Here is a 24,933-nt window from a genome sequence, read left to right on the forward strand (position 1 = left end):
TCTTTTCTTCCTCTTCCTCCTCCTTTTTTTTTTTTTTTTTCCTAAGGATTTATTTATTTGAAAGGCAGAGTTACGCAGAGGGAGAGGGAGAGGTGGAGAGAGAAAGAGAGAGAGAGAGAGAGAGAGAGATCTTCCATCCACTGGTTCATTCCCCTAAATGGCCACAACAGCCAAGGTTAGGCCAGGCTGAAGCCAGAGCTTCATCTAGGTCTCCATTTTGGGTGCAGGGGGCCAAGCATCTCCTGGGTACTCCAGCTCCCTACAAGGGCTTTTAGGAGGAATTGTGAGAGATTTGCAAGTTATAGAGGAGATGTATATAAATGATATTGTTGTTACAGTTTATCCAGTTACATTGGAGGCATTTGCTTGTAGCAATCTGAAAAGAGGGCTGTTAAATTATTTTAGGAGTTGGGCAAAGCTAAATGTAGTTGTGTGTTTACTCGGGCTTATCTAAAGAACTACACTGATTCATTAATTTCTTGGATTAATTTAAGGCACATCTCCAGTTTGGAGAGTTGGTTTCCATTTATTATAGGAGTGGTGGGCTTCCTGGGGTATTTTCTTACAGAGAGCTCTGTGCTATTCTTCTCCATGTTTCATTTGGCCTGGAATGTTCTGGGTCCTCAGTTAACCTGTGATAGTCCTGATGCTATTCGTGTCTCTTCACTGCAGCAAACATGCTTGAATCAAAGTCCTTTGAAGTAGAGCTCAAGGACGCTGAACCTGACATTATTGAACAACTTGTGGAATTTGCTTATACTGCTAGGTGAGTGAAGAAAGATCCTTTCTGTTTTAGTGGAATAAAGTTGGGATCTACCGTGGCAAAGCTTGCTGTGACAGATTGGCGTACCCCAAATTCTTCAGAGTAGAAAATTGCAAGGACGGAGGAGTTAAGAATCTTCTGACAAACTAATTCAAGGACTGTAATGCTTAATTTTTTGTTTGATTTTAGTGGCTAGTAGGATACATTCTACATTAGATTATTATGGTAATAAGAGATTGTGGGGCAGTAATAACTCATTTTTATTTTATTTATTTGCAGAATTTCTGTGAATAGCAACAATGTTCAGTCCTTGCTAGATGCAGCAAACCAGTACCAGATTGAACCTGTGAAGAAAATGTGTGTTGATTTTTTGAAAGAACAAGTTGATGCTTCAAATTGTCTTGGTAAGAAATACCAGATCCTGCTTTCTCGTTAAATCCACAGTGTGTATTTTAATAAAGGAAAAAAGCATTGTTAAAAGTATCAGTTCAGGGGCTGGTGCTGTGGCTTAGCAGGTAAAGCTGCCACCGGCAGTGTCCACATCCCATATGGGTGCTGGTTTGAGTCCCAGCTGCTCCACCTCCGATCCAGCTCTGGCCTGGGAAAGCAATGGAATATGTTCTAACTTTCTGGGCCCCTGCACCCACGTGGGAGACCCAGAAAAGGCTCCTGGTTTTGGATCAGCACAGCCCCGGCCATTGCAGCCATCTGGGGAATAAACCAGCATATGGAAGACCTTTCTCTCTCCCTCTCTGCCTCTCTCTAACTCTACCTTTCAAATAAATAAATAAATCTTTATCAAAAATAAAGGTATCAGTTTACCTTAAAGACACTGCCTAGTAGAATGTTCCTTTTAATGAAATTTAAGAGGAGCTTGGCATTGTGGTGTAGCAGGTAAAGCCACCACCTGCTTCATCAGCATCCCATGTGGGCACCAGTTTGAGTCCTGGCTACTCCACTTCCCATCCAGCTCCCTGCTAATGCTCCTGGGAAAGCAGTGGAAGATGGCCCAAGTGCTTGGGCCCCTGCACCCACATGGGAGATCCAGATGAGCTTCCTGGCTTCTGATCCAACTCCCTGCACCTGAGCTATCTTCCACTGCTTTCCCAGGGACATTAGCCAGAGCAGCCAGAATTGAACCAGCACTCTGAAATGGGATATAGGCATTGAGCAGTGGCTTAACCTGTTGTGCCACAGTGCCTACCCCCAAATACTTTATTAATAGCTTCAAAATGGAGTGCTATAATAATTGCTCAATTAGCAGTTAGATTTTTATGTCTTCTAGTATAAACAAGTTAGTAATTTTGACAGTGTGAGAGAGAACATAGTTAAGGATTAGAATACTCGAATTCCAATCGCAGTTCTTTCACTTTCTAACTATGTGACCTCAGCCAAATTATATAACCTTAGTTTTCTCATCTGGGACTTAGCACATCATATGCTTAAGTAAAAATAACATTCATGTTTATCTCATCAGCATATCATCACTAGATGGAAGCCTTAGTCCTTATCCTAGATACAAGGAAGCTCTTTTTAAAAGCCATTTTGTGCTTTGGAAAATGTTGATACAGTATTTAATGAGCTTATTTATTGCCATCAGGTAAGTATCTCTTCCCAAGCTCTTCATTTTTTTTTAAAGGTTTATTTATTTGAAAGGCAGAGTTAGGGAGAGATAAGAGACCTTCCATCTGCCTGTTCACTCTCCAAATGGCTGCAGCAGCCAGGGCTGGGCCTGGGTCCTCCATGTGGTTGCAGGGACCCAAGTCCTGGTCTGCTGCCTCGCAGTGCATTAGCAGGAAGCCAGCTTGGAAGCAGAGAAGCAGGGACTCTAATCCCAGGCACTTCAGTATGAGACGCAGGTTTCCCAAGCTACAACTTAACCTGCCATGCTACAGTGTTTACCCCAGACCTTTGAAATAGCTTTGTCCTACCCTTGCTGTGATTCCGCTGCAGGAAGGTAAAGAGCGTTAGGGTGGAAACGTTAAGAAAGCAGTGAGGAAAGAAAAGTGGCCTCAGCTGAAGTAAAGAGAGAGGCCTTGCCATCCTGGTCATCCTGTGCATGCTAAGATTTTACCTCGGGGAGGGGGAAAATGAAAACAGGATAGAGGCTGGGCACAAGGCTCCTAGAGATGCTTGGGAGCGTTTCTAAAACCCCTCTGTCCTTCCGCCTCCTCCTAGGCCTTCCTCCTTCTAGATCCTCCAGTATTCTTTCCAGCACATTTCACCACTGTGGGCACAGAGAGAAAGATCTTGAAAGGCAAATGGAAAGAAAGCAGAATAAATTACAGGGGAGGATAAAAGCCAGGCAAAGGAGATAAAAAAAAATAATAAGGCTCGGCCTACTACCCAGAAAAGGAATTAAACTAGAAGGGGACTGGTATGCCGGTGAACATACGATGAAAGTTTTCAAGTCATGGCTCAGAAAAGTTCCATATATTAGAAAGTCTTTAACCCACTGATGCAACAGAGACGTTCTGGTGTTAGTCCCTCCATCTCTCTGGACCATGGTTTGGGGCTGCATTTATCTATAAGATTGATGATGTTCCTAAGACTTTAAGTTTTTTCCCTGTTACATATAAACATGAGCTCACAAAATGTGTTTTTAAAAGAGAATTGTGCAAAGTTTGCAACTGTTGAAGTGGAGGAAAAAACATTGTATTCCAAAGCATTACTTATTTAGGGCGTTGCAAGGGAATAATGTATAATCACCTGTGTCCTTCTGAGAAAACTATTAGAGAAAGTGCTCCAGCCAGGTGAGAGGTGAAGGCTCAAGACATATATGCACTGGTTAGATTTCTTAGCTGTAATCAAAGTAAGGTGACTTTTGCTGATTTAAACAGAAAGAGAATTTTATTTTTTAAATTATTTGAGAAGCAGAGAGAAAGGTAGACAGAGCTTGTCCTTCTGCTAGTTCCCTCCCCAAATGCCCATAACAGCCAGGGATGGACCAGACCCAAGTCAGGAGCTTGGAATGCAGTCCAGTCTCCTCCATGGGTGGCAGGGACACAACTGCGGCTGTGATCTCCCACCTCTCAGATCTGCATTAACAGAAAGCTGCAGTCAAGAGCCAAAGCCAGGAATCGAATCCAGGTACTCCAGTGTGAGACTCAGGTACCCTAAAAATTAGGTTAAATTCCTGCTCTCAGAAAGTTAATTTTTTAAACTATTTTTTTAAAAGATTCATTTATGTACTTGAAAGGCAGAATTAGGAGAGAAGAGGGAGAGACAGAGGGAGATCTTCCATCTGCTGGTTTACTCCCCAAATGGCCACAAAGGCTGAAGCTGGACCAATCTGAAGCCAGGAGCCAGGAGCTTCTTCTGGGTTTCCCACCTGGGTACAGGAGCCCAAGTACTTGGGGTTGTCTTCTGCCGCTTTCCCACGTGCATTAGTAGGGAGCTGAATTGGAAATGGAGCAGCCAGTACTTGAACCAGTGCCCATATGGGATGCCAGCGCTATAGGCAGCAGCTTTACCTGCTAAACCACAGAGCCCCCCGCAAGAAAGGGAATTTTTTGAAAGGTTGATGAGTGACTAATAGAATTGCTCAGAAATATCAAAAATCAGCTTTAAAAAGCTATATGGATTTACATAACACAGAATTGTTCTGGTGAGTATCAAAGAATGTTTTGCCTAGTGATCAGAGAACACAGTTGTTTCCAGACATCTGTGCAGTGTTTGTAAATCCTGCTTGTTGTTTGCATATAATCTGGAGCACCTACAAGAGAAGAGACACAGGCTCATCCCCCAGCACCATGCAGTAAACTCTAGAGTAACTGCAAAGGGTCGTTCCTTCTCCCACATCATTGTGGACACTTGGAAATTTAACTGAAGAATGAAGTACTTTTAAAAAGGTACTTAGGGGCTGACATTGTGGCATCACAGGCTCAGGTAAAGCTACCAGCTGCCATGCCAACATTCCCTTACAGGTGCTGGTTGGAGACCCAGCTGCTCCACTTACGATCCAGCTCCCTGCTAATATGTCTGAGAAAACAGTGAAAGATGTCCCAGGTGCTTAGACCTCTTCACTGACGTGGGAAACTTGGGTGGAGCTCCTGGCTGTGGCCTGACCCAGCCCCAGAAATTGCAGCCATTTGGAGAGTGAACCAGTGGATGAAAGATCACAGTCCCTCTCTCACTCCATATCTCTTCTCTCTCTAACTCTTTCCCCCAAAAAAAGATACTTAAAATGAAAATACATAGCAGCATTTAGCCTAGCACTTAAGATGCCCACATCCCGCATGGAGTGCTTGGGTTCCATGCCCAGCCCCTAACTTCAACTTCCTGCTAATGCAGATCCTAAGTGGCAGCAGGTGGAGGCTCAAGTAACGAGATTCCTGCTGCCCATGTAGGACATGTAGATTGAGTTGCTCGTTCCCAGACTTTGATTTGGCACAGTCCTGGCTGTTACAGGAGTTTGGAGGCTGAACAGTAGATGGGAAAGCTTTTTCTGTCTCTCTAATAAGTAAATTGTTTTTAAAAGAACTAATAGATGCTATAGAAATGTATGATAATATGAGGAATTTTCAAAAAGTTCATGGGAAATGCCTATTAATGAAAAATTTATGCATGCATATCAATTTTTTTGCAGCAAAATAAACTTCTAATTCCATTTTTCCACAGACTTTTTGAAGTACCCTTGGAAGCATGCAGTAAGTCAAAACCTTTGAAATGTAGCCAGAGTATTTCTTAGGAGAAAATTTGTAGTCTTAAAATGTTTTCCAGATAACTGCATTTATTTCTATCTTTTTTGGCTTAAGTATTCCACTCAGGTAGAGAAAAAATTTAAATGTATAATAGGAGTAGAAGGAAATATTTTTTGAGGCATAGATTAATGAAGCAGGAAAATAAAACTAATCAACTTGGCCAGTAAAACAAAAGCTAATTATTTCAAAGAATAGTATAAAGTAGCCAGAAATTTAACAAATCCAAGAAAAGATCAAAAAACCATCAATAATTAGAATTACAGATATGAAAACAAAAAACCAAAACCAAACTTTTCTGAAAAACAAAATTTGAAACCCAAAACCTCAAACAAGTGAAAAGGATAAAAGACCTGTTCCCAATTAATACTCTGCCTGATGGCTTTATGGACTAAGACTACCAGGCTTTCAGTGAATAGGTCAGTGCTTATGTTACCTAAGTTGTTCTAAATCAATAGTGTATAAAACTTTCCCAATCACTCATTCAGCTGGGGTGGTATTATCATAATGCGAACACTGGGTGAGGGACATATGTGTGCATATACTTGTACAAAACTTCAGTTTCATTTAGAAATGTTGAGATTTGCTTTTTTGTAAGTGCTAAAGAAAATCAGCAAATTAAATGTGTTTTAAAGCAGAGCCTGGTGCAGGATGGTAACATTAGGAGAGCTTGAGCATGTGTGATGACACAGGGTACTTGGGGACTCCATTTCCTTCAGTTTTTCTGTGAACCTAAAACTGCTCTGGAAGTTCACTTGTTAAAAAGTACTTTGTGACCAGGTAGGATTTAATTCAGAAATACCACAATGTTTCAATGATTTCAGTGTCAAGAAATCTAGTATGGTAACTTGCTATACTAATCAGCTGTAGGAGAAAAAACCTTAGCAACAGATATTAATGGCTCTTTTGTGATTTCAGTTTCTGTGGCTGATATTTTTTAAAAATTTAGGCTCTTAAAGTAGAAATAGTTTTTGGTGAAAATATCATATCCCTAGTGGGAGCAGAAGTGTCCAAATATGGCAGACTCTTCACCACTAGCACCCAGCACACAGAAGTGTTGGCCAGCCAGCACATTTTACAAAGGGGAAAAGGCAATAAAGTCTGACAAGCAGGCATCAATTATGAGAACCTTTATGGTAGAAATATGAAAGCATCAAATCTTACTCACTGAAGACAACCTGCACAGTCAAAGATGATAAACTGAAAAAGGTTCAACTTGGATGTAAAGGAGTGTTGCTGCATGCTTGGTCACATGCAGAAAAATAACTAGTGATTACATACAGAAAGGGAATTGCAAACTTTCTCTGCATCAGCACAAATAGTAAATATGTCAGTCTTTGTGGGCCTCATGCAGTCCTATCTTTCCTTCTGCTCCCCCATTTTTCTTCTACTCCCTTTCCTTCCTTTTCTCTCTCACTTTTCTTCATTTTCTTTCCCCACAAAACTTTAAGAATATAAAACTACTCCTAGCTGCTGATCCTACAAGACAGTCTGGGTTTGGCCTATGGATAGAACTTTGCAGACTCCTGATACAGAATAGAAATGACAAATGGCGTGAAACTTCCTCCAAAATTAAAATATCTGGGAAATGTATAGGGCTTATGTGGGAAAATTGTGTATTCACACTGAATCTCATAAAAAATCAAAATATTATAAATAAATGTATTTCTGAAGAAATGTGATATTTGTCATGTTCTTAAATGGAGCACCTGTATGTTGCAGAAGTGAGATCTCCTGAGTTCAGTGAAGCCCTACTTAAAATCACATCATAATTTTTAACATAGAAAAGATAAAACTTATTTCCTCTTGCAAATACATTTAAAGATGTTTAATCATGACCTAGAAATATTTGAACAAAATGTGGAAGGGGACTGGTTCTACAAAAATCAAAATCAGCCAAACATAAGACATGGGTATAAAAATAGACAAACAGAACAGAAAAGGATTCAGATTTATGGAACTCAGTATTATTTTTCTGAAGTGATTCTTTGTCTTCGGTGTGTATTGGTGTTCTTACAGTGACACTGCGTTCTTTCCTTGTCTTCTTGGGTGCAGGCATAAGTGTGCTGGCGGAATGCCTGGACTGTCCCGAACTGAAAGCGACTGCAGACGACTTTATTCATCAGCATTTTACTGAGGTTTACAAAACTGATGAATTTCTCCAGCTTGATGTCAAGCGCGTGACACATCTTCTCAACCAGGACACTCTGACCGTGAGGGCAGAGGATCAGGTGACTAATTGCCTTCTCACATTTTTCTTAGTGAAAATATACTCTGAGTTCTTACACCTCTTGTTTAGATACATGACAAGGAGAAGAATCATATTAGAAAATGGTGTGTTCTTTTCATTACACAGAGTAAGTAGAGTCTTGTTTCTTAAGAAAAGTAAGTCTTGTGAGGGCTGGCTGTTGGAGAGAGGCCTGATCGAGGAAACAGTGTTAGGTACCATGGTAGACAGAGTCGTGCCTCCTCAAAAGATGTGCACACCCTAATCCCTGGAACCTGAAAATACATTACCTTATGTGACAGGTGGGACTTGATAGATGTGGTTTAAGTTAAGGGTCTGGAGATGAGGATGTTGTCTGAATGGGTCCCATGTGATCTTGAAGTTCTTTAAATGTGCCAGAGTGATGCAGTGTGAGAAAGACTTGACTGGCCATTGCTGGCTTGGAAGGTGAAACAGCCACAAGCCAAGGAATGCAGGCAGCTGCTTGGCACTGGAAGAGGCAAGGGAATAATTTCTCCTGTAGAGCCCCAAGCAGCCCTGCCAGCACCTTGGTTACCTTGGTTACCTTGGTTACCTTGGTTACCTTGGTTTTAGCCTGGTATGACTGGTTCATTTTGTACTCACCTCAGAAACTGCCAGATAAACTGTTAGAAGTTAGAGATGCAGGCAGGGCACAGGCGTTTGGGAGCTGGTTATAGGACCTTTTGATATGCAGACCTGTTGCACATTTTTAGCTTCACATCCATCTCTGTATTTTAAGCCACTATGTTTATGGTAATTTGTTACAGCAGGAATAAGACACTAAAATAGGTACTATAAGATCACAGGCTTTCAGTAACTTTTGTTCTAAAGATGACAGGTTTGCACTAAGTCATGTTCTTTTGCCCTTTTTATATGACCCAGACTATCTTTGTAAGCTAACCCAGAGGCTCTTACTAGGCAAAAAGAAAAAATGCAGACCTAACATGAAAATCAACTGACTTATATATTCAGTTTGGAAAGGAAAGAAAAGATAACTTCAGCCTAGAGAAACCTGACAAACACTACCTATAAGTCATCAAGGTTAACACCCTCAGTACTGAGCAGTGGTGTGATGGCGCACACTGTACCTCATGAAGACGCACCCTCAGTACTGAGCAGTGGTGTGATGGCGCACACTGTACCTCATGGAGACGCACCCTCAGTACTGAGCAGTGGTGTGATGGCGCACACTGTACCTCATGGAGACGCACCCTCAGTACTGAGCAGTGGTGTGATGGCGCACACTGTACCTCATGGAGACGCACCCTCAGTACTGAGCAGTGGTGTGATGGAGCACCCTCAGTACTGAGCAGTGGTGTGATAGAGCACCCTCAGTACTGAGCAGTGGTGTGATGGAGCACACACAGTACAACATGGAGACGCACCCTCAGTACTGAGCAGTGGTGTGATGGAGCACACACAGTACTGAGTAGTGGTGTGATGGCGCACACTGTACCTCATGGAGACGCACCCTCAGTACTGAGCAGTGGTGTGATGGAGCACCCTCAGTACTGAGCAGTGGTGTGATAGAGCACCCTCAGTACTGAGCAGTGGTGTGATGGAGCACACACAGTACAACATGGAGACGCACCCTCAGTACTGAGCAGTGGTGTGATGGAGCACACACAGTACTGAGTAGTGGTGTGATGGCGCACACTGTACCTCATGGAGACGCACCCTCAGTACTGAGCAGTGGAAATTGCAGGGCACCTCTTTGGTTGTCCTCCCAAAAAACCTGTACGGTTTCTGGCCAGAACGCAAAACTGTTAAGATCATCAAAAATTAGGAAAGGGTGAGAAACTGTCACAGTCTAGAAGAGTCTAATGTCATTTAATAAATAAATGTAAAGTGGTCTACTTTATGAGGTCCTGAGACAGAAAAATAACCTTAACTAAAAACTAAAGTCCAAAAAGAAATATTAACTTTAGTTAATCTGTCAATATTGGTTCAGTATTTGTGACAAACAAATCATACTAATGTAACTTCTTAACAACTGGGTACAAGGTATATGAGAATTCTGTATACTATCTTTGCTACTTTTCTGTAAATCTGAAGCTTCTAAAATTAAATATTTTTTAAAGACCAATTCCCATAAATACTTAACTCATCAGTTAAAAAGTGGACCTTGTTAACATCACCACAAAATTAACTAATTTTGCTCCATTGTGTGTGTGTGTGTGTGTGTGTGTGAGAGAGAGAGAGAGAGAGAGAGAGAGAGAGAGAGAGAGAGAGAATGGGCTTGTTTTCAGTGTTGATTGATTTGTAAATTATGGTAAGGAGCTGCAGCTCCTTCAGTGCAGTTAAATATCAATGCTATATAGTATTTGGGGAAAAAACTTTTAGGTAATGTGATATTCTATTATTTAAGTTCAAAATCTTTATGTCTTAGAGTTTCTAGGAAGTAGGTAAGTCTGTGAATTCACAATGCAGAAATGTAAGATTGAAATAAAATCACAAGTGAACCTTCATACCTCTTTTGATGGAAGGCCCTTTGGGAAATTAACCTGTTTTTCTGATATTGAATGAGCACATACTGAAACTAATTGACCAGTAGATTTTTTTTTAACTACTATGTATGTCATATCTCCTTCCAAAAGCAAAGTTATATTTTGCTATAAATAATCATGAATTTGGGGCTGGCACTGTGGTGTAGCAGGTAAAACCACCGCCTGCAGTGCTGGCATCCCATGTGGGCGCCAGTTCGAATCCCAGATGCTCCATTTTGATCCATCTCTCTGCTATGCCCTGGGAAATCAGTAGAAGATGACCCAAGTCCTTGGGCCCCTGCACATGCATGGGAGACCCGGAGGAAGCTCCTGGCTTTGGGTTGGCACAGCTCTGGCCACTGTGGCCAACTGGGGAGTGAACCAGAGGATGGAAGACCTCTCTTTCTGCCTCTGCCCCTCTGTAACTCTGCCTTTCAAATAAATAAATAAGTCACTAAATAATAATAATAAAAATCATGAATTGATTTCATTATCCAGTAGTAGTAATAGCAATGGTTCCAAAAAAACTTAGTACTAGAAGATTCACTACAGCGGTGTGAAAATTGTTATGAAGTATAAGTATAGGCAGGCGTTTAGGAATGAAAGCAAATATCTGAATAAAATACTGGGAATAAGTGGCTGTTTCCTCCTGAAGTTTTGCCCCTTCTGGGTGAGTGCAAACAGGTAACTGGAAATGCTGCTTCCATCTAAGAACTTGACTATGCTGTTTTTCCCCTGTAGGTTTATGATGCTGCAGTCAGGTGGCTGAAATATGATGAACCTAATCGCCAGCCATTTATGGTTGATATCCTTGCTAAAGTCAGGTTTCCTCTTATATCAAAGAATTTCTTAAGTAAAACGGTACAAGCTGAACCGCTTATTCAAGACAATCCTGAATGCCTTAAGATGGTGATAAGTAAGTTGCCTTCATATTCATTTATAACCTGATCCATAGCCATTTTCTCGTAATCCATTAGAATTTCTTTATAATCCGTTAGAATGGATCAGACTCAGTAGCTGGGGAGAAACACTCAAGACTTTGCTCTTCCAGATAATTAGTGCCTTGGAGTTCTCAGCTATACCCCTGCTAAGACTTAGCCTCAGACCTTATTTTATGTAGACCTGTGTGATAGAAGGTAAAAATTAGGTAAGCTTTTCCCACTTTTGTATACAGAAGCTTTCATGCACCTGTTCCCACTGTGTCCTTTTCATTTCACCTAGCTATGTGGTATACTTTGTATATGTTTTCTTTCTTAAACAGGTACTGTGGGGAAGGGGGCAGCCTGGAGCTAATAATTGCCATATCTTTTACATTTCCTTCAATTTCTTGGTTTCAGGCTAAGTCCCAACCCCCCAGAACTTATGTAAAATGCTGCTTTAAAAAGTTGTACAATGAATATGTTGCTTTTGTTTCTGGGTAATATTGTGCCTACTCCACTAGGGATTGTGTGCTCTCGGGCTGAGGCCCTGTGCTCACTCGGGGCCTTCCCTTCTCCACCGCCCCCACAGTCCTCTCACCCACTCCTCTGTGGGATCCGTTAGCCTCCGCCATCCCAGGCTTTCCCCCTCTTAATTCTCTCTGTTCAGTGAAACACCCTCTAAAGATTCCTGAAAAAGAGCTCATGGTCAGTAAATATTTGAAGACTCGACAAAACTCGTGTTTGTGTTACAATAAAACATTGACAGATGTTTAATCTGAATATAGAATTACATTGAAAATCATTTTGTTAGCCTTTTGAAAGCGTTCTCCATAATATTCTCAATTCCAGTATTTAGGAAGTCTAGTGCCAATCTAATCCTTTCCTTATCCCTCTCTGTGGGAATTTAAGATCTTTGTTAATCCCTGACGTTTTGAAAGTTTACAATAATGACTGGAGAGAGTAAGTATCTCGGAAGGTGGAGTTAGAGAAGAAAACACGAGAACTCTGAATTCTGAGGAAACAACAGTTGTTTCCTATGTGCGTCTTTTTTTTTTTTTTTTTTTTTTTGAGCCATGTTATTTGAGCACTCTCTTTTCAGCCCAATTTCTCAGTTCTCTTTCACTAATACTGTGGTTCTTAAGCCATTGAGTCTTGAATGTTTGTCTCTTATTAGTCATCTATGTCTCCTGGTCCTCTTATTCTTTTTTTTTTTAAATCTCATTTGCTTTTTTTTGCCTTTTTTAAAAAAAGATTTATTTATTCATTTGAAAGAGTCACACAGAGAGAGAAAGAGAGGCAGAGAGAGAGGTCTTCATCCACTGCTTCACTCCCCAGTTGGCCGCAAAGGCCACAGTTGTACTAATCTATAGCCAGGAGCCAGGAGCTTCTTCTGGGTCTCCCATGCAGGTGCAGGGGCCCAAGGACTTGGGCCATCTTCTACTGCTTTCCCAGGCCATAGCCAAGAGCTGGGTTGGAATTGGAGCAGCCGGGACTTGAACTGGTGCCCTTTTGGGATGCCAGCACTGCAGGCAACGACTTTACCCGCTACACCACAGCACCAGCCCTGTTTTTACTTTTTAATTTCATGTTTTATGCTTCAATATCGTATCACTCTAAAGTAGATAAGTTGTGTGCCTTAGAAGTTTTCTTACTACATAAAATATAGACAACTTATCTTTGAATTTTCATCTTTTTGTTGTTGAAGCTTTTCGTAAATGTTTGATTTCCTGTTTCAATCATGTGAGTATGTTATTAGAAGACTCATAAATGATGCTCTGTGTGTGGGTGGGCTTCTCAGTTTTGGGCTGAGCTGTGGAGGATTCACGGCAGCCAGCTGTTAACTGAGGGCTCCCAAATGCCGGTGCCTACAGACATTTTCTCAGGGAAGAATATGCTGGGTGTTGGTGTTTGGGAGCTGAATAAGGGGCATTTGGCAGCATAATCCCAGTTATCTGTCCCATGTCCTTCTCTGTTCTGTTGCTTAACTCTGGCTTATTGTCTCCAAAGACCAGCTCTGTCTCCTACAGTGCTCAAAGTACCATGGGTCCCTGCCTGATTGTGTAGCACATGAGGGATGCCTGGGATTTCAACTGTTGTTTCCTCAGAATTCAGAGTTCTCGTGTTTTCTTCTCTAACTCCACCTTCCGGGATACTTACTCTCTCCAGTCATGAGGCTCTCCAGGGTAATTTGGTGTGCTTTTCATTGGGGAAGCATTTATGCTAGACTAGCCTTCCATCTGCTGCTTGTCTCCAATAATTGGGCTTTGAGGCTACAGTTCTCTGACTGTCATAGGTAGAGTTTGTATTTATTACTTGTTTCCTTGTTTGCTATGGTTTTCAAGAGGAGAGGAGAAAAAAGTTTCACTGTCTTGTTCAATCTCAAGTTGTTTTTATGTTAAATACAAACCAGTCTTTTCATCTGTGTCTGGCTTTAGTGTCCGGCTTCCCTTGTCCAATTTTTTTTTTTAAAGAGAAGTATATATATATATATATTTAAGATTTTGTTTATTTGAGAGGTAGAGTTACAGTGAGAGGGAGAAAAAGAGAGATTTTCCATCCGCTGGTTCGCTCCCCAAATAGCTGCAATGACCAGAGCTGGGCCAGTCTGAAGCCAGGAGCCAGGAGCTTCTTCCCGGTCTCCCACAGGGGTGCAGGGGCCCAAGCACTGGGCAATCTTCCACTGGTTTCCCAGGCCACAGCTGAGAGCGAGATCGAAAGTGGAGCAGCTGGGACTCGAACCAGCACCCATATGGGATGCTGGCGCCACAGACAGAGGATTAACCTACAGCACCAGCTCCCCAAGATGGTTTTTAATTATCTAAATTTTCCTCATATACGTTTTTGACCTTTATCTTTTCTTTTAACCATTGAGCCTATGTCTTCCTGAAATGTGTCTGCTGTGAAGTAATCCATCTTTTATATGATTTGAAACATGATAAACCTAGTAAGTCTTTTGTCCTTGCTGATGTTTTCAGTTCTCATTTCTTTAAGAATGGTCGCTTTATGTTCTGTGTTTGATCATGGCAGTGTCTGTGGTGCTGTAAACCAAGTGCTATTTGTTGGTTCTGTTGTCTTATTCTCTTGAGCATTGTAATTTTGAATTATGTGCTTATATTGCTTGGTGTTAATCTGCAGGAATGCTGAGTGGTTTGGGTTGTGTTCCAGCAGGTCTTCTCTGGTCTCTTCAAGAGAATAATGTCTGCTTTTGCCATGTTTCTTAAGGCACAACAGTCCAGGACTACTTCAAAATTTTCTTGTCTTATGCTTTCCTAGACCTACAGGAAGGGTAAAATCAAACCTCAAAGCTGCAGGAGGGCAGAGCTGTCATTATCAGTCCTCGGTGTTGGAAGACTTCACCTGCCCCTGGGGCTGAAATTGAAACAGGCAGTTTACTATTTCTGCCTTTACTGACAGGCTGGTTTTTTTGTTTGTTTTTCCTTAGGCTGTCCTTTAAACTAAAAACACAAGCACCAATCCAAGGGCTCCAGTTTCCCGCAGAGACCTCCATTCCCACTTCTCACCCCTCATTTTGAGCAGGTCCAAGACCTTGTGTCCTCTGTCTTGCACAGCAGTCACAACAGGCTCTAGACCCCCAGAGTTAGCATCAGCCCTGAGAACAGCCCCAAGGTCTCTGCATGGGTGCGTCTAGTGTTTAGTCCTTCTTCATTTTTAGACCTCTGAGATCTTGCAGTCCTTGCTATGCATTTAAGAGAGTGTTTGTTTTATTCTTTCCAACATTTATAGTAATTTTGTAGCAGGAGTTTTTCTGAAGATCTAAGCTGACATTTTCTATAAATTTAGATTGTTATTTATGTGAAAAAAATCATTTTCTAGTGTAATGACAGATACACTGAGTTATGTACATTCCAGTTAACCCTAATGGGCTCTTAAATTCCCATCATCCTAATTAAACCAAAAGCCACTGGACAGTTATCCCTAAATGAGGCAGCATTACAGACTTCAGTTTACATGTGATGAGTGAGGTCTCAGAGAAGCAGTAACCTATTTTGAACCCTTCAGTTGTGGGGTTTTTTTTTGTTTTTTTTTGTTTGTTTGTTTGTTTGTTTTTGACAGGCAGAGTGGACAGTGAGAGAGAGAGACAGAGAGAAAGGTCTTCCTTTGCCATTGGTTCACCCTCCAATGGCCGCCGCGGCCAGCGTGCTGCGGCCAGTGCACCGCGGTGATCCGATGGCAGGAGCCAGGAGCCAGGTACTTATCCTGGTCTCCCATGGGGTGCAGGGCCCAAGTACTTGGGCCATCCTCCACTGCACTCCCTGGCCACAGCAGAGAGCTGGCCTGGAAGAGGGCAACCAGGACAGAATCCGGCACCCCGACCGGGACCAGAACCTGGGGTGCCGGCGCCACAAGGCGGAGGATTAGCCTAGTAAGCCGCGGCGCTGGCCTCCTTCAGTTGTTTTTGACACTTCTTTTGAGCGATTAGTTTGTGTACCTAGTTTCAGATGCAAAATTAAGAAAAGAATTAGAAGAAATGAATACTTTGGCTCACACCTACGATATCCTCATGAGTGGTGATAAGTTTGAGTGTTCTGATTATTAAATCACTTGTTCCTTGATTTGGAAGTCACAAAGCTACTACTTAGTAGCATTGTGTGGTAGTTCTAGGTAAGTTGACCTGGTGTTGTCCCTGTTTTGGAAAAATAATTGTCATGGAGGTATTTCAAAAAGTTTGTGGGGAAAAAACTGAATTAAGAGAAAGTTTAATTTGGTACAAAAAATTGAAATCATACTTTTTTTATAATGCACATTTTCCATGAATTTTTTGAAGTCTTCTCACATAGCCATATAATGAAATGCTCTATATTTACTAAAATTATTTTACATAAACATCTGGTAATGTGGAAAATTTTTATAGGTAGCAAAGCATAAAACAGTGTATGTTGTATCTTTTGTTAAAGTAAAATGGAACTTTAGAAAATACTTAGAAGTGTTTGAACCCAATTTAAGTTGTCAAGGAGAAAAGAACTCAAGGGCCTATGGGAGTAACAGGCATATACTTAACTCGGTATACCGTGGTCATCACACTAGTGTGAGAGTGTGAGCCGTGGGCACATCCTTCTGCTTAGGTTTAAAGGATGGAAGGAGACAAAACAGGAAAGGAGGAGTCACTTGAAACAAAGGCTGCTGTCTTGAAAATCAAGATGTATGAGTGTTAAGAGTGGAACATGGGTGCAGGCATTTATCTTGATGGCTAAAATGCCATTTAAGACAACAGCATACCACATTAAAGCTTCTGGGTCTGTAACCCTGCTCCTGATTACAGCTTCCTGCTAATGCAGACCATGGAGGACAGTAGTAATGGGTCCCTGCTACCCATGTGGAAGACCTGGATTTTGTCTGTGGCTCCCAGTTTTGGCCCTGACCAATCCCAGTTGGGATAATAGACATTTGGGTAGTACTTCCTCTGTCTCCCAAAAAGATAAAACTTTTTTAGAGACTTACTTATTTGAGAGGCAGAGCTATAGACAGAGAAAAGAGGTCTTCCATCCACTGGTTCACTCCGCAAATGGCCACAAAGGCTGGAGCTGGGCATATCCAAAGCCAAGAGCTTCCTCCAGGTCTCCCATGTGGGTACAGGGACCCAAGCAGAGAAGCCATCCTCTACTGCTTTTCCAGGCCACAAGCAGAGAACTGAATCAGGAGAGGAGCAGCTATGGTACAAACTGGCACCCATATGGAATGCTGAAACTGCAGGTAGAGGCTTAACCTACTATGCCACAGTGCCAGCACCCAAAAAATAAATTTTTAAGAAAGTAGAAATAGTGGGCATTGTGGCACAGCAGGTTGAACCACCACTAGGGATACCTGCATCCCAAATCAGAGTGTCTAGGATCAGTTCTCGCCTCTGCTTCCAATCCAGTTTCCTGGTAATGCATCTGGGAGCCAGCAGATGATGGCCCAAGTACTTGGGTCCCTGCCAGCCATATAATCCAGTTGGAGTTCCTGGCTCTTGGCCCTGGCTGTTGCAGGCATTTGGAGAGTGAACCAGAAGATGGAAGATCTCTGTCACTGTGCCTTTCAAATAAATAGAACTTTTTAAAAATTATTTTAAAGATTTTTTTTAACTTTTATTTAATGAATATAAATTTCCAAAGTATAGCTTATGGATTACAATGGCTTCCCCCCCTCCCATAACTTCCCTCCCACCCGCAACCCTCCCCTTTCCCTCTCCCTCCCCCCTTCCATTCACATCAAGATTCATTTTCAATTCTCTTTATATACAGAAGATCAGTTTAGCATATATTAAGTAAAGATTTCAACAGTTTACACCCACATAGAAACACAAAGTGAAAAATACTGTTTACTGTTTGAGTACTAGTTATAGCATTAAATCTCAATGTACAGCACACTAAGGACAGAGATCCTACATGAGGAGTAAGTGCACAGTGACTCCTGTTGTTGACTTAACAAATTGACACTCTTGTTTATGGCATCAGTAATCACCCTAGGCTCTTGTCATGAGCTGCCAAGGCTATGGAAGCCCCCTGAGTTCACTGACTCTGATTAAAGATTTATTTTTATTTATTTGAAAGACAGAGTTACATAGAGAGGTGGAGCCAGAGACAAAGGTCTTCCATTCTCCTGGTTTACTCGCCAGATGACCACAACCGCCAGAGCTGAGCTGATCCGAAGCCAGGAACTTCTTCCGGGTCTCCCACGTGGGTGCAGGGGCTCAAGGACTTGGGCCATCTCTTGCTGCTTTCCCAGGTCATAGCAGAGAGCTGGAGCAGCCGGGACTCAAACCAGCACCTATATGGAAAGCCGGCGCTACAGGCTGGGGCTTTAATCTGCTGTGCCACAGTGCCAGCCCCAGAACTTTTTTAAGCTAAAAAAAACTTTAAAAACATTTAAAAGGAAAGATTAGAGCATAAGTGACCACTAGGTCTCTAACTGCAGAGATGAAAAAAAATTGCCCCCCCCACAAAAAAAATTGATGTTAGATTAGGGCTTTCATATTGTGGATTCCCATATGTGTTACTGTCAGGTTTGTGTTATTCCTCCATTCCCAAGCTGTGTGCTATTTGGCCTTAAAGTTTGACTAGACAGAGCACTCCACTCAACTACTTCGTATGGATGTGAGCTGTTGGAGACAACTAGCCAGTTTCATAGTTGGGTGTTTTGTGTTCATTTTGGTTCTGAATTTTAGAAATCGGAAACAGGATTATTCCAGAAATTCAACTAAGTGCAGGGATTAGGCTCTTGAACAGGAAACTTTGTTACTTAAAGTTTCTTTTAACTTATAAAGCTTATTCCATTTTTTCCTTTTTTTTTTTTCTTCAAATAAAGAACACTGAATGGCTGTAACTCCCTGACTAAGCCCAAGCAGCTGAGACTCTTCCAAGCACTGAGGCCCTGGCAAGGCTCAGTGGGGGAAAGAAGGCCTCCAGCGTCCCTCCTTCAGATCTTCAGTGTCTTCCCACCACCTGACTTACATTGCCTTTTCAGAGCAGAAGAAAACAGAAAAGATGATTGAAAGATAGAATAAAACTAAGCTAAAAGAATTGACAGCTAAAGGAGAATGAGTTACAGAGTGAAAAGCAAGTACACGATCAAAGCCACCACAAAGGGCCAGGCCGGGTTCATCCTCAGAACTTACCAGTGCTAATACCTGACTGCAATGAATAGCTCCCAGCGGAACGAGCCCGAGGAACAGTGAGCTCCTCGCGAAATTGTCCACTCCTTGGAGAGGGGAAGAAAGCCCATCAGGAAAAGGAGCCATGGCTCATGTTTCCTGCAGGGCCAGCCACTTAGGTCCAGTTCCCTCCTGGACCTAAGTTCCTCCCCTGCCTGTGTCTTGCTGGGAGAATTGTGCTCAGACTACACAGTCCACCTTGTGTGTGTGGGAAACCCTCCTACAGCAGTGGCTCTCAAACCCCAGAGTTACTGGTTCAGAAGGTCTGGACTCCTGTCCAATAATATCAATTCCCCACACATTTCCAGGTGATTTGATGCCCCAGGTGATGGCACCTCACTTCAAGAACCACCCACAGTCTAAATCCAGCCTTGAGCTAAAAGCGGTTTTTACATTTGTAGAGGATTGCAAAAGACAAAGAATGTTTCACAGAAACCATACATAGCCTGGAAAACCTGAAGTGTTTACTATCTGGCCCTTTACAGAAGTTGCCAACCCCTAACCTAGAGCGTGTGCCAGAGCCTGGGCCACTGTTGTTTCCAGCTGTTCATATACAGAAGTACAATTCAGATTCCAATAGGAAAGGAAATGCTAAGCCTTGGCAATGATTTTTGTTCATTCACTAACTTTTCTCTAATCATGGCTTCACTCTCCATCCCTTTCATAAAAGTCAAACATAGCCCTGTGTACAGAAGTGCTTTGCCTGTATTAATAATTTTTTTTGACATTTTTGGATCAGTCATACTGTACCTCATGTACAGTTCAAAGGGTATAAAAGGATACATAGTGAAAAGTCTCTCTGTTGCCCCTGTTCCCTACCCCCTCGTCCCCTTGTGCTGGGGCACTGTGATTGGTCATGTACATCCTTCCAAAGGTACTCTTGAGGCTGTACATACAGTCATGTACTTATATATACACATGTATAAATTATGTATGGACAAAAACATACATTTTAACACAATGGTATTATGCAATGTATATTTTTCTATAGCTTGCCTTTTTTTCATTCTACATTGTTTCTTGGAGCTCATTCCATTGTGCAGATATTAATCTTTCTCATTCATCTTAACAGCCACATTTAAAGTTTTATGTAGATATACCATAATTTTCAAAATACTTCCCTAACAGTAAACTTGGCTTGATAACCTCCTGAAGAGGGGAATTCCTGCATGAAAGAGTCTGCACTTTGGAGATTTTTGTGGGCACACTGTATTGCTCTCCAGATAGCTGAGCCCATCCACGTCCCCCCTTATTACACCCTGTGTTCTGGTCAGTTTGATTTTGGCCATCCTGATAAGTGGAGGAAAAAGTATGGTTTTAACTGATGTTTCTCTAACCAGAGAAGTTGAACATCTCCTTATGTTTAGAAGTTGTAGTTCTTTTTCTGTGAACTGATTCAGACACCTCATCGGATTTTCTGTTAAGTTATTGGTCTTAATCATATTAACAAATGGAATACCTTTTTATAATTTTATATTATTTATAAATATTTTCCTAGTTTGTCATTGTCTTTTTTTTTTTTTTTGCCATTTAGTAATTGAACTAAAACAGAATTTTATACAGTTTAACATTTGTTTATAAAGATTACTTATTTGAAAGAGATGCAAAGAGAGAGAGATCTTTTAGCCACTGATTCACTCCCCAAATGGCTTCAATGGCTAGGGGCTAGACCAAGCTGAAGCCAGGAGCCTGCAACTCCATCCAGCTCTCCCATGTGGGTAGCAGGGGCCCAAGTACTTGGGCTATCTTCGATTTCTTTCTCAGGCGCATTAGCAAGGAGCCAGAGGTAGAGCAGCCAGGTTGTGAACCAGCCCCCATGTTGGATGCTGGCGTTGCAGGCAGTGAACCTGCCGGGCCACTACACAGGCCCCTTGTCTGAACATTTGTTTATGGCTACTGTGTTTTTTGTCATTCTTAGCCTTCCCCATGCTGGACCTTTATTGTGTGTTTGTTTTAAATGCTTCTGTTATTTTACTGCATGTATGAGGTGTTTTTGCATATTCAGATTTTTATTGATCTGAAATTTAGAATAGAATAGAGATGGGTAGGTTTTTTTCCTCCGAAGTCAAACAACCGTGGAAGATTCATCTTTCCACTGATTTGAAATGAAACCTTAAAACAGTTTTCAATTAAGTAACCTATAACAAAATTAGGGAATTCCTGAAAGAAGAGGGTCATTAAATCATAGTAGTTCTCAACCCTTGTTGCACTGTAGAGTGGTCCACACCAGTGCTTCTCATCTTAATTACCTTGTGGTTTTGTTGAATATGCAGATGATGACTTGATAGACCCAGGGTTAAGTCTGGGATTCAGCATTTCTCATGAACTCCCAGATGCCAAAGCTGTTGCTCTTTGAACCACGTTTTAAGTGTCTAGGATTTAAAGAGCCCTTGTACACAACAGTGCATGAGCCCTGCCATCACAGATTCTGATTTAATTGATCTGTGGCAGGCCCAGGTATAAGTAGCTTCAGAGTTTTCCTGGGGGTTTCTAATGTGTGTTAAGATTGGTCTGGATTTCAGTAATTATGATTTTGGCAGATGTTGCTTTAGTAGCCAGATGATTCTCTGGGATATAGTAAGGGGAGGGGGACAGTCTGGAATAATGGTGATTACTGAGAATAATGAATTGTTTAGGACTCAAGTCCTCAGACATTTCTCTTGCTCTTCCTTCTCCTTCTCCTAGAATGCTACAGAGGGATGATAAAAGTTCCAGGAATGAATTCACTATTATGTCTGAGGATTTCCTTCTCAGAGTGTTACGTGAGTGCTGCTGTTCTTGAGGAGTTGCCATGTATTTTTCACAGGTGGAATGAGGTACCATCTCCTGTCCCCAGAGGATCGAGAAGAACTCGTAGATGGCACCAGACCTAGAAGAAAGAAACATGACTACCGCATAGCCCTCTTTGGAGGCTCCCAACCACAGTCTTGTAGATATTTTAACCCAAAGGTAAATAAGTCATTCTTATTCTTCTCTTTGTTTTGAAAGCTGTAAGGACACCAACACCCACCATAAGTAGTGGCTCATGTCTTCAGAGTTGTTTATGTTGTTCTTTCAAACACCTATGGTTGTCATCTTCATTTACAGATATGGAAATTGAGCCTTATCAGATTTCAGATGTTTCCATCATTGCTCTGGAGTGCTGCACAGTAACTACTATCAAAGAAAATAGAAAGCTAGTTCTTTCTGTTAGCAACTCCTTGCTTTCATTATGTGCCATTTTCAGTGAAAATCTGCTTCTGGCGCTAGATGGATTTTCTTTCTTCAATAATTATATTTTAATATAAAATGATACCTAATCATTGCAGAAAACATGGAAAACCTAGAAAAACACAAAGAAAAATATAAAATTACTTTTAATCCAACCATCTGGGAGGTAGCCAATTTTAGTGTTCTTTCCTGGATATATTTTGCCAGTGGGACTCACAGGGCTGTATCATCGGTCATTAGCCATTACCATAAATCATTAGACATTATCATAGGTCCTTATAGTAGATCATTATCAGACAGGTTCCACTCAATTGCTACTCCTTGTTTCTCAGACCTATAGGAGAAATAATTGGGGGGTGGGGTGGGGGGTGGAGTTCCTTCGTGTATTGCTGCGACAGAGCAGATACTGCAGTCCTGAAAGATGGCTGTCCACACTCACGTTGCTACCATAGCTGATGCCAAATCCAAGCACACACTGTGATCCCTTTCATCGCTTCTTAAGTCCATTTGTGGTTGCTACCTATGAGACCAGCACATCCTGTCAAGTAGATTCTTATCTGATACCTTTGAATATTCTGGGATATAATGTGGTGATACAGTGTTATCAAGGGTGCTGAAGACAGAAAATACTAAGTATCAATTCCTGTGAGGACAGAACAGTGTCAACAATGGATGGTTCCCAGTGTAATTAGTGTATTATCAGGTAACTAACTGTTTCCCTCAAAATATGGTGACAAAGCAAGGGCTTTGGATTGTTCAGTATCGCTGCCAAAGTGGCCGGTGGTCAGTAACAGGGAGCCAAATTGGCCAGAGGGAGGAAACGTCCGTTAGCTTCTATGACTGCTGGATAATGCAACCTCTGTCAGTGCCAGTGTAGTCACTCATAAGCCCCGTTGAACAGGCATCACATTGGCTAGGGAGGAAAGATAAAGATGAAGTCCTGTCCATAGAGAATGTTTTGAAGTTGTGGGCATTCTGAGAATTCATGTAAGAGAAAGCTGTAATGACACAGTGGATTAAGCTGCCATTTGGGATGCCTATATCATGTATCAGAGTGCCAGTTGGAGTTCCAGCTACTCTGCTTCTGACCCAGCTTCCTGCTAATGCATCCTGGGGACAGCAAATTATGGCTCTGTGGTTGGACCCATGCCATCCACATGGGATACCCAGATGGAGTCCTGCCTGGCTTCAGTGTGGCCTAGCCTTGACTGTTGTGGGCATTTGAGGAGTAAACCAATGGATGGAAGTTCTCTTGCTTTCTCACTCTTGCTCTGACTTTCAGGTAGATTAAAATATATAAAATTTTTTTATAAAAAGCATTCATATGGGACATAACTGTGTCCTTTCTGGAGACTCACCTACATTGTTTTCCCTCAAATCTTGTCAGCAGTCTTCCAAGCAGTCTTATTTCAAATCTGCATCCATACGGGTAAGCCATTAGTGACATCCAGGAATTGGCCAGAACTGACCTTTATCTTTCCCTCCTGGACATAGAATGCACAGTAAGAACTGCTTGAAACTGTCAAATCAGAATACGTTCCTTCATGTTCTCCTTGAGTGCAGTTCCTGAAGGGGCTTTAGCAGTTCACTTTTGGTTAGTATCTTCGAGCATGAACCAAGCTGAAGTCTTCCAGATTTGCCAGCTGACACATGGGGAGCACCTCCCTCAGGGCACAGTCCTGGTTGAGGGCATGGTCCATCATACTGGGACAGGCCTCAGTGCAGCATCCTGACTCCCAGGATCACAAGGTAGCCTGAACGGCCAAGCAGTACTCTGGTAGTCTGTCCCTTTAAAAAGCCTTCTTCTGCTCTAGATTTTACTTATAACTGACAGCATTTTGTTTGACTCAGTAGAAGTGCGAAAAAAGGGCCACCCATATATAGGATACATCCCTGTCGGCTAAGCAGGAGATGACTCCAAGGATATATAACGTGTTGTAGATCAGGGCTTAGCTGACTATTTCTATAAAGGGCCAGAATAAGTGTATTCAGCTTTGCATGCCATGTGTACTCTGCTGCAGCGATTCAGCTCTGAACAGCCACCCACAATCAAATGGATGTGCCTGTGCTCCATGAAACTCTACGAAAACAGGTGGTGAGCTGGTTTAGCCTTTACTCTACAGTTGACCACCCTCTGCCCTGAACCCATGGATATCTGGGGACTTTGAAGTGATCAGCACTGTTCTAGGCTACCTTGTCTTCCATCCTGTCTAGTACATGTCTTACTTGCAGCATCCTTTCCATTTCCTGGTCTGCAGAACTGCTCAGCATGATGGGTATCAATGTAGGATGGAGATGACTGGGAAGGATAGATAGTCCAGGACATCTACTCCTTAAAATATGGGAGAGAGCTAGAGAGTCAAGAGGTCCTTAATGTCAGACCACAACATTATTTTCCCTGCTAGCTGACAAGAAAGTCCATCTGGTAGTCTGGGTAAACAGTAATAGAATATGCATTAGCCCAAGTGTTAGACATAACACGTTAGCTAAGTGTTAGCCAAGTTGGTGGTTGTATTAATCTAGTACAGTAAGAAAACCATATCTGGCCCTGCTGATTGAAGGCAATCAGAATCACCGGCAGTCTTCAAGGAAGCAGTTCCTCCTATTCTACTTTGGTACAGATCTCCAGTAGTTTCTCTTTCTTTAAGATTTATTTATTTATTTATTTATTTGAAAGGCAGAGTTACAGAGAGGCAGAGAGAGAGGTCTTCATTTCCCACATGGCTGCAATGGCTAGAATAGGGCCGATCCAAAGCCAGGAGCCAGGAGCTTCTTCAGGTCTCCCACGTGGGTGTAGGGGCCCAAGCACTTGGGCCATTTTCTACTGCTTCCCCAGGCCATAGCAGGAGAGCTGGATCAGAAGTGGAGCAGCTGGGTTTCGAACCAGTGCCTATATGGGATGCTGGCACTGCAGGTAGTGGCTTTACCCACTGTGCCACAGCACTGGCCCCAGTT

The 24,933-nt window shown here is 42.1% G+C and overlaps 1 protein-coding gene across 2 annotated transcripts in view; it reads left to right on the forward strand.

Annotated features, from left to right (window-relative positions):
- The window catches only part of KLHL7 (kelch like family member 7), a 66,351-nt gene that overhangs the window by 22,982 nt on the left and 18,436 nt on the right, over positions 1–24,933 (forward strand). For both annotated transcript variants that reach the window (XM_002713712.5, XM_008261523.4), the window contains exons 3-7: positions 673–766; positions 1,043–1,167; positions 7,519–7,694; positions 10,939–11,113; positions 21,575–21,717. In XM_002713712.5, coding sequence (XP_002713758.1) covers positions 673–766; positions 1,043–1,167; positions 7,519–7,694; positions 10,939–11,113; positions 21,575–21,717 — 713 coding nt within the window. The remainder of the gene's footprint in view (positions 1–672; positions 767–1,042; positions 1,168–7,518; positions 7,695–10,938; positions 11,114–21,574; positions 21,718–24,933) is intronic.

Source organism: Oryctolagus cuniculus, chromosome 16 (assembly GCF_964237555.1).
Source record: "Oryctolagus cuniculus chromosome 16, mOryCun1.1, whole genome shotgun sequence".
Classification (NCBI taxonomy): domain Eukaryota; kingdom Metazoa; phylum Chordata; class Mammalia; order Lagomorpha; family Leporidae; genus Oryctolagus; species Oryctolagus cuniculus.